We start from the raw sequence: 9775 nt of genomic DNA, 5'->3' as shown, positions 1-9775 counted from the left end.
GATATTACAGCCCATCCCATTCCAAATGGGGCAGCCTCCACTGTCCCAGGCTGCTCCAGCCTGGCCTTGGACACTTCCAGGGATCCAGGGAAGTTTCTTCTCAGTGTCCCACCCAAACCTGCCCTCCTTGGAGGAGATCAAGGGCTGCAATAACATCCCTTGGTTTTGTCTTTCTGCCTGGGCACCCACATTGTACCAATGAGTGGATGAGAAGGGGGAATTTTGATTTCTGAGCACCAATTTTATGGTGCATGGGTGGATTTTGCTAAGAACAGAAAAGTGATTTTTTTTTTTTTTTTTTTGAATCAGGAATATCAGCACTTCCTGCTTTTATGAAGGTCTGTTCCACTTATCCAGGCCTCACATTATAAGAGTTGAGCATACTCTGAGATCTACCTGGTGTAGATCCAAGTGAAAAAGAATCAGGCAAAGTACAACTGACTCAAAGAGGACTTTCTGCCTTTATTACCTTCTGGACAAGCATGGATGATGCCCCATCATCAAAACAGTCAAACTGCAACAAAACAGAAGAAAACATGGTTCTGGTCCACAAGATCCAAACTCCAAGAGGAGAACAAAGATGGAGAGTCACATTTTACAGGCATAATCAGAGCAAACACTTGGAAAAATAAAGTCAGCAGAAAGTGATTTGTCAACCAGCTACAGTTTTAATATAAAAAGTTTTAGTCCAGTCATAAGCTTAATTGTTCAGATGAAAATGAGCAGTGGAACTGAAATCTCGAACAAGATGATTCTGTTTCAACACCAAGCTTTTTTTGGGTGACAAACAGAGTCAGAATACACCTGTCCACACCCAGGGTTGCCAAAAACTGGGGCTGTGGTTGTTGCCAAACACCACCAGACATGGGATTTCCTGAGGCAGATCTTCTGTGATGTCACAGCAGCTGCAGCCTGGGGGGAGTTGAGCTGGTTTTTGGCTAATTTACACACAGGTGTATCTAAGTAGAGTCTACAAGGATTCAGTGAGGACAGTGACTGATTCTCACTCTTTGTGGACGCTCCTGGACTCTCCCACCAGTGGAGAATTTTGCACATAGTGTATTGTTACATCACATCTGCAGACATAGATATTTAGATTTTGATGGTGGAAGTTTAGCACCTCTCAGGAGTACTAAATTCAAGCTAAAACAGCCTAAAAGTTGTGTAAAGAAAATACTGATAACCGTCACAATTTTCCTGAAAAAAAAAAAAAATAAACCTCACCAAAACCCAAAAGAACTATGTACACCCATGCCAGTTGTAGCTTCTGAGAAAAAAAAAATGAAATGGCATGTAAAAAAAAAAATAATACCTTTAAGAATAACATTGCAAAGTGTTATTCATTCTGCCAGGAAGATACAGTAACAGCTGCTTACAAACGGAAAAGACTGAGAGAGAAAACATCTCTCCTTAGGGCAAATGAAGTGAAACAATTCTAGCAAACTACAGCAAAAAAGGGGAAGTATTTGCCCTAAATTAACACCAAAGGCAAGCTGGAAGAAAGATGGCAACTGTGTTTTTGTGGGCCTCTTCTTATACAGTAACTTCCAGGAAGAGCTTGGAGTATATTACTATTGTCTGGAAAAATAATCATGAACACCCAATCTTCCTACCAAATTCCATAACCTCTAGAAGGGTTTTGGTCTCCATTACCTCTAGAAGGGTTTTGGTCTTTTAATACCTAAACTAAGGCTTGGTGCCTACATAGGACAATTGGGAACTTGTTGGATGAACAGAAATTTGAAAAAGCAAATACTGGTCAGTTGGCAGAGGGTTTCCAGGCCCTGGGGTGTCTCAAGGTTGGAACTCTCACCTGCATTTTCACTGACTGGAGGCAGCAATCCTGCTTCCAGAGGCTCTCCCACAGGCATTTACTCCTGTTCTCAGTTAACTCAGGCTTTAACAAACCCCTATTTCTGCTTCCAAACCTTTCACTTGAAGCTGTTCTCTCAGATTAATTCCTTTGAAACCATGCAAAAAAAAAGCTAATAGTATTTTTTGACTTCAGATAATTTCAACTCATGTTCTGCAATTTTTTTTTTTTAAGTTAACAGAGCTATGAATGAGTTAAGGCACCCAAATGCCCAGAAAAAAAAAAAAAACAAAAAATACCTTGGGCTAAATACAAGGAAGTGTTCAGCAGTCATTTAATTGCACAATCATCTCCCTAATTTGTAGCATAATGCTGCCAATGTCTTTAGGGATCCTAAAATACAAATACTAGAAACTCTGCAACTGGAACTGACAAGGCATCCACAAGACATTCCCAAGGTTCATTCTGGATTCCTGGCTCCTCAATGTAACTGCTACTCCTAATGTAATTAGCATTTAGCAGCAAGATCAGCACGTTCTAAGAATGAAATAAATATTCACACAATCAATACTAATGGTTCAAAAGCTCAAACACATTATTGAAATCAATAAATTCCCAATCTTTCTTCTGTCAATCCAAGATTGCAGAAACGAGAGCCTTGGCAACAACATTCACAGCTCTCAGGACCACAGAAGCTTCTGCACATGAATTCTAGGCCTGAAGGTTTGGTGGCTGTGGTGCCTGTGAGGTGTTTTACTGTGTTCGGAGCTGGTAGTCTGAAAAGGGGAAAAAAAAACCAACAAAAACCCAATTTTAGTGATTTGTCTCATTCAAAGGAGTAAAACAGAGCAGCAAGGTGGGATAAAGTGATAAAATAGCTTCTTGTGTTAATAGATATTAATAAAAGAAGATGCAAATATCAATAAAATACTGAGAGGGGGAATAGCCTTCAACTGAATAGGGAAGGGTTGGATGGGATATGAGGAATAAATTCCTCCTGTGCAGGGGGTGAGGGCCTGGCACAGGTGCCCAGAGCAGCTGGGGCTGCCCCTGGATGCAGGAGTGTCCCAGGGACAGGGACAGGGACAGGGCTGGGAGCAGCTGGGGCTGCCCCTGGATGCAGGAGTGTCCCAGGGACAGGGACAGGGCTGGGAGCAGCTGGGGCTGCCCCTGGATCCAGGAGTGTCCCAGGGACAGGGCTGGGAGCAGCTGGGGCTGCCCCTGGATCCCAGGAGTGTCCCAGGGACAGGGCTGGGAGCAGCTGGGGCTGCCCCTGGATCCCAGGAGTGTCCCAGGGACAGGGACAGGGCTGGGAGCAGCTGGGGCTGCCCCTGGATCCCAGGAGTGTCCCAGGGACAGGGCTGGGAGCAGCTGGGGCTGCCCCTGGATCCCAGGAGTGTCCCAGGGACAGGGCTGGGAGCACCTGGGGCTGCCCCTGGATGCAGGAGTGTCCCAGGGACAGGGACAGGGCTGGGAGCAGCTGGGGCTGCCCCTGGATCCAGGAATGTCCCAGGGACAGGGACAGGGCTGGGAGCAGCTGGGGCTGCCCCTGGATCCCAGGAGTGTCCCAGGGACAGGGACAGGGACAGGGCTGGGAGCAGCTGGGGCTGTGGGAGGTGTCCCTGCCATGGCAGGGGTGGAACAAGATGAGCTTTAAGGCCCCTTCCCACCCAAACCAGTTTGGGATTTTTCAATTCTATAAAATAAAAACCCCAACACAAAACCAAACCCTACCATTTTTGCTTGCTAAAATTCCAGTATTTTGTACTAGACAGTGTCTTACACATGTTAAAGCTGGCAGAATGGTGTGTGTGAGCACACTGCTAATGACATGTTTGTTTTTAAATTTCCCAAATTCCAGCTCAATTAGAAAACACTTGAACAGCATTACCACTCTACCCCATTGGGTCTTTCATTACCACACCAAAAAGGGGACTAGAAAAGAAACAGTGTAGTTTGATTTACTGTGTATCTAAACCAGACAGTTTCATACTCAAAAAACAGGAGCTTCACTTTGTAGGTGTGTTCTGGAGAAACAAAATATTCCCCTCCTCTCACCTCCATTCTGGGTGATGTACCTCACCCAGGGCAAAGCCTGGTAGCCACTCTTCTCAATTATCTTTAAGTAACGAACCTGGAAAAAAAAAGATCTGTAAGATTTAAAGCCTCTCATGCTGACAAAGCAGCATTTAGCAAAAATGAAAAGCAAAAAACCCAACCCTTTTATGGGTAAAAATCTGTCTTGAACAGGAATCATCAAGATGAGAAACACCTCGTGTGTTGGAGCCCAGCTTGTGAATTTATCAGCATTTCTGTTTTCAAACACTGACCTGGATTCCTGAAGTGGTGAAATAGGGAATCTCAAACTTTACACTAATGGGAGGTTTTCCTTCCTTGTCTTCAGCTTCAACACTTGGAAGTCCAAAGTGAGCTCTCATCAGGTATTCTTTTCCACCCTATCCAAAAGGGACAATTGTTTGGTTTTTTTTCTTGAAACAAAAAAAAAATAATAAAAAACTTGCAATGATCCAAGTAGTTTTCTTAACACCAAACTGCTGAACTTGACTATTTATTTATTCCAGCTCTTCTCCAGGGCTTCAAAGTGAGATGTATTTTTATTTTAAAAATCCTTTAAAAAAAAAACAAAGCAGATCCAGCCTGAGGCATAATTCATTTTCTTCCAGCCTCATACTCAAAAATTCTGATTAAATAGTGACACACAGCTGCACTATCACATCATTAGCAGTGGACAGAGCTCATGCTTGTGGAACCACCCAAGAAGTAGAGCCTGACAAAACTCAAGCAGCTGCTGCTAAAGCCAGGCCAAGGATTGCACCACCCAGAGACATCACTCAAAAATCTGCTCTCTGCCCGGGTTCTGAAAAAATGTCCAAGTGAAACAAATATAAACAACAGCTATTAGCAAGTTCCAAACTTCCATCCATGGAAAAGGAAGAAGAGTCCACTGCTACTTGTCTGATACCGACAGGATTTGCTTTAGGCAGAGTTTAAATGTGAATGGAATCCTTAGTGTTAAGTAATTATTACAATCTTTGGTGGTAAGAGTAAAAAAATAACACTTACTGGAAAAGATTTAATGGACCAGACAATTTCACTGTTCTCTGGAACCCATTTGACACTTCCAACAGTGGTTTTAAACTTTGGCGAGTCTGCATCATTTGGAACTGGGATGTGAATCTCCACATTGTTGGCAGTTGATCTACGCTTAAATTGACTCTTTGCCTAAAGAAGAAAAACAATAAAGCAGAAAAGCAGAGTTTAAGTATTTCCATGGTGAGCTCAGAGAGCTGTGAGACACACAGCTCCCCTCCACCCCAACCTGTGTCCTGAGAACCAGAACTGGAACTGAGATCATAACTGACAAATGAAGTCTTCAAAGGTGTCTCAGCCCCACAGAAATGCTGAATACTTGTACAAAAATGTACAAGCTTTGAAAACAAACAAAAGAAGACTAAAATTAGCCATAATTATGAAAGGATGTCTGACCTTGATCATGTACTCGATGCGGCTGTGGGAATGTTTCTCAATCACAGATTCAATCCAGATCAGGGGCTTGACCTGGTGGTGGAAAAAAACACATCACAGCTCTGAGTTCTACTCTGACAGAGGCACCAAAATGTTGCTTTCCCTTAATACTACACTCAATACGTGAACCAGAAAGAAAATGCAGCCTGGGGTACTCAAAATGACAGAATTGTGGTTTTTAAAGAAATAATTATACAGGTGAGCAAGCACTGATATATCAAGAATGTGTATATATATATAAAAATATATATATATGTATATATGTATATATATATATGCATATATATATATTTAAGCCTATAATTCTTGTACATTTGATATACATATATATCAAATGTACAAGAATTATAGGCTTAAAAATATATGTCTCAGATTAATCCCTAATAACAAACACTTGCATCAGAAAATATTTGATAGTTTTACATACTAGGGACTGAACTATTTCTTTGCTATAGACCTTGTCTAGATTGAATTTTTTGACTTTTCTTTATCACCATGGCTGGCATACTCCACTCAAACTAAGTGACATAAATACTGTTGTTAACAAGCACAATGAATTGTTACACTGACATTGTGTAGTTAGATTAAAAACACAGTATTTCAAAACCAGGTTTCAACAGCAGTTGAAAATCCAGAGATTTATTTCTAAGTGAAATCTAAACTTCCTTCTTCCTCCAGAAGGAGCGAGCACCAAGTTTTGCTATTAACAGTTGACCCAAAAACCCCATGTGCTGCCCATGTTTTAAGAGGGAAAAAAAACAAAAGGGAAAGCTCTTGTGGCTACAATCTAAGCCATTTTCATTTTAAGAAGCAGAGATCCAGACTCACGTGGGTGTTGAGGCGATAGGACATGAGCTCAAACTCTCCATCGGGTGGGATGAAGGAGATGGTCCGGTCGTTCTCAAAGCGAGACAGACGGACACACTGGTGGAACTTCACATCTTCCAGTTCTACTGATTTACTTTTCCCACCTAGCAGAAAACACACAGGTCACACAAGCCATGGCCCAAATCTCACCAGAGCACAGCTGCTGCCTGCTGACATTCCTTCCTTTCAGCCAATTCCTAGGATCAGGGCAGTGGCTGTCCCCCAGTGCTGGGCACTGCTGAGGCACCTAGAATCCTGTGATCAGTTTTGGAGCCTCCACAACAACATTGAGGGGCTGGAGTGTGTCCAGAAAAGGAAACGGAGCTGGGGAAGGGGCTGGAGCACAAGGAGCAGCTGAGGGAGCTGGGGGGACTCAGCCTGGAGCAAAGCAGGTTCAGGGGGAGACTTCTCATTCTCCACAACTCCCTGACAGGAGGATGGAGCTGGGGAGGGTCAGGCTCTGCTCCCGGGCAACTCAGTTCAGGACAAGAGGAAACGGCCTCAGGTTGTGCCACTGGAGGTTTAGGTTATATTTTAGGAACATTTCTTCACTGAAAGGATGGCCATGCATTGGCACAGGCTGCCCAGGGCACTGGTGGGGTCACCACCCCTGGAAGTGTCCAGAAGGTCTGTGGATGACTTGGGGACATGGCTTAGTGCTGAACACAGTGGTGCTGCTCAGCAGTTGGACCTTGTGATTTCAGAGAGCTTTTCCAACCTCCATGATTCTGTGATCCCAAACCTCAAGACTCCAGACAGCATCTGTGATGATTATGGTGCTAACACTCACGGCCTGTGTTATCAAAGAGAACTTTGTCATTCAGCCCAAGGCGCAGCTCTGGCATTCCCGAGAGGAAAACTCTCATTTTAATGGATCCAACTATCTCACTCCGTAACACGTTCCCGTTGGCACTGACCTGGAGAAAGAGGAAGAGGAAGGTAAGACATCTCTGATGGGGGACCTTGTGACATCCAGAAACACTCCCACCCCATCCCTCTACCCTGGGATTTCTTGGATGTGTTTCTTATGAAGAATTAATCCAGGAGAGTGAATTAAATCAGGGACGTCAAGCAGCACAGACAGAGGATCAAAGGACACATCCAAAAATCAGCAGCACACACAATTAAAGCAGTATTTGTACTGGATTTCCTTGGGGGAACTTAATGATGACATTGCTTTGAGTGTCACAGCCCACCCTCCACAGTCAGACTTTCTATTGCAGGTTTTCACACAAAAAGCCTTTTTTAACACTTCCTCCTACAATTCTCACACAAAACCTAAACTACAAGGTACCCACCAGAAGGTTAACTGACTCTATGACATCCAGGAACACCTCGTTTTTCCTGTATTTTATCCCTTCTGATCTCCATGAAACAGCGTTTGTAACAGTGGCAGGCGGGCGTGGGGCTCCAGTTTCAAGTTTGTGGCCTTCCTGAGTGATGTACCTTCACAACCAGAGAATTGGCATGGAAAAATAAGAACATTAATGTTTTTGATAATTAGAACACATTGAAACATTTGTTTGCCTATGAAAAAAGGGTCAAAACATTCCTTTGTTACTGTTCAGTGATACTTACTCTTGTAAAATTTTACTATCAGTGGTTTGTGGATAACCAAAATCCATAAGCTCATCTAACAACTCATAAATAATAACAAAATTATCCCTAATGCTCTCTTCTTCCAACTCCTTGAAATATTCAGAAAAAACCTGAAATGCAACAAGAAGAGGGAGAGGGAGAAGGACATTAACTGAGGCAGCACAGCACATGCAGAAGGAATTCCTGCATCTAAAATAATAATCTTGTAAAGTTCCAACCCCTTCCTTCCCAAACAGCATTCTGCTCAGATCAGCCCCAGGAAACCACCACAATTAAATCACATACAGAGAATCCTAGAAGAAACTATAATGAAAAACATTTATTCTGGAGAAAGTATTTTTCTCAACAGGTACAGATGAACCAAGCACAGGATCTGTGTTTGGTTCATGCACCAATTCACAATCTCCTCCAGGTGCTCAGCTCTTGTGTAACTATTACAGCACTGTGCCCCATCCTCTGCCTACACAGTTACTAAACATCAGTACCCTTATTAGGTAGTTCTAAAAAACACTCAAATATCAAGTAAAAACGCTATTGTTGAAGTTCTTTAAAAATGTGAAAGCTCTGTGCACTTCTATCTAGACAGAACACAAATGTTACTTTTGAATCATACTCACCTGAACTACTTTATATAAAAATGAAAACACCAGTGATACACAAGCATTTTTCTTAGAAGTTGCAACAACTGATGAAGGATGTTCAGGAATGTGCATTTTAAAAAAAGTTTACTAAGTGCATTTTAAAAAGCCTAATTTTAGGCAAATAGAGTTGCCTAGAGGAATTATGCATTAACTACTTAACAGTAGATATGATCTAAAGAGATATAAAGATAAACATTCAGGAAGTCATTAATTAGGGTAAAATTAAAACTTTTCTGGACCTTTTGCTGCTGGTGCATATTACACTAAGTAAAGCACAAAAAGCCCTTATTTAATATAACTAACTATACTGAATATAGGCTTTTTGTACCACTTCATCCATTCTCCAGCTTGCATTTTGACATTAAAAAACCCAAACCAGCAGCCCTTGGCACGTCAGCACATCTGCAGCACAAAGGATACGATACAGGTTGTTGTGTTTAATCCACATGAAACGAACTCCCCCATGTGCTAGGATAGGAGAAAGTGTCCCCTCTTCTTCCTTTTCCATAAGGATTGGCATAAAATGTTCCACCTCTGACATGTCCACATCTCCACGATAATTCCGACAGATCAGAACCTACAAAGAAAGCAACCAAATCCTTCTTTTTTCTCTTCCATGAGGACGCTCTCATGCAAGACACACAAATGCGTGAAAGGCCCCTGTAAAATCATCCAGCTTCCCTCGAGCCTGCCTGCATTTACACGTGCAAACCACAATGCTGAAATACTCTGCCGATTAAAACGCGAATACCAACATTTAAGTGCAAAGTCATGTATTAATATTTCCCAGACCTTCCCCTATTCCTGCTCACACTCTCACAACGATTTTAGGATAGGAAAACACGCAACTGCTCTGAGGCAAAACGCCGGCAGAGATGAATTAGCCGGGGATGCCGCCTCGCCCAACACCCCTACAGGCGAGGGGCTACAGGCCACACTCCCCTGTGCCCGCCGGGCTAACCCGGGGCTGGCAGCCGGGGAAGCGGAACCCCCGCAGCCCTCCCAGGAGCAGCGGAACCCCCGCTCGGCTCCGGGCCTCACCTTCCCCTTCAGGTCCAGCACATAGACGGCGCTGGCCGACATCGCCCCGGCCGGGCCGCGTCCCGCGCGCCTTCCGCTTCCGCTTCCGCGGGAAGTGACGGCACGGGCCGCGCGCAGCGATACGCGCCGGGCGGCGGAGGGACACCGCGAGAGAACGGCCACGTTAAAGAGTCCCGGTAGTGCTGGGACGGCCCCGGGGCCCGCCCAGGGTGAGGTGGAGCCCGGCCACGCGCTGAGCACCAGGGCTCGGAACGTCATTCGGGTTAAA

The 9775-nt window shown here is 43.9% G+C and overlaps 1 protein-coding gene across 1 annotated transcript; it reads right to left on the bottom strand.

Moving 5' to 3' along the window:
- Positions 1 to 442: 442 nt before the first annotated feature.
- AP1M1 (adaptor related protein complex 1 subunit mu 1) lies at positions 443 to 9667 on the bottom strand. The gene is made up of 12 exons (XM_071452044.1): positions 9508 to 9667; positions 8887 to 9043; positions 8443 to 8510; positions 7805 to 7935; positions 7525 to 7672; positions 7017 to 7143; positions 6188 to 6330; positions 5321 to 5392; positions 4898 to 5056; positions 4144 to 4269; positions 3872 to 3947; positions 443 to 2589 (listed from the first exon to the last, which is right to left on the bottom strand). Exons 1-12 carry the CDS (start codon positions 9547 to 9549, stop codon positions 2567 to 2569), a joined length of 1272 nt encoding a protein of 423 aa, XP_071308145.1. The 5' UTR covers positions 9550 to 9667; the 3' UTR covers positions 443 to 2566.
- Positions 9668 to 9775: the final 108 nt, after the last annotated feature.

This window comes from Agelaius tricolor, unplaced genomic scaffold (genome assembly GCF_023055355.1).
Source record: "Agelaius tricolor isolate 1412-34295 unplaced genomic scaffold, bAgeTri1.0.p SCAF_33, whole genome shotgun sequence".
NCBI classification, from domain to species: Eukaryota; Metazoa; Chordata; class Aves; order Passeriformes; family Icteridae; genus Agelaius; species Agelaius tricolor.
Note: the sequence above shows the minus strand (reverse complement) of the source record. Positions and strands in the feature narration are given on the sequence as shown.

Coding starts and splice junctions, on each gene's coding strand:
- AP1M1 (XM_071452044.1), bottom strand. CDS start 9,549: ATGTCGGCCAGCGCCGTCTATGTGCTGGACCTGAAGGGGAAG. Junction 7,936..8,442: donor TTTTATATAAAGTAGTTCAG/GTGAGTATGATT, acceptor GTTGCATTTCAG/GTTTTTTCTGAATATTTCAA. Junction 3,948..4,143: donor TCACCACTTCAGGAATCCAG/GTCAGTGTTTGA, acceptor TTTTTTTTCCAG/GTTCGTTACTTAAAGATAAT.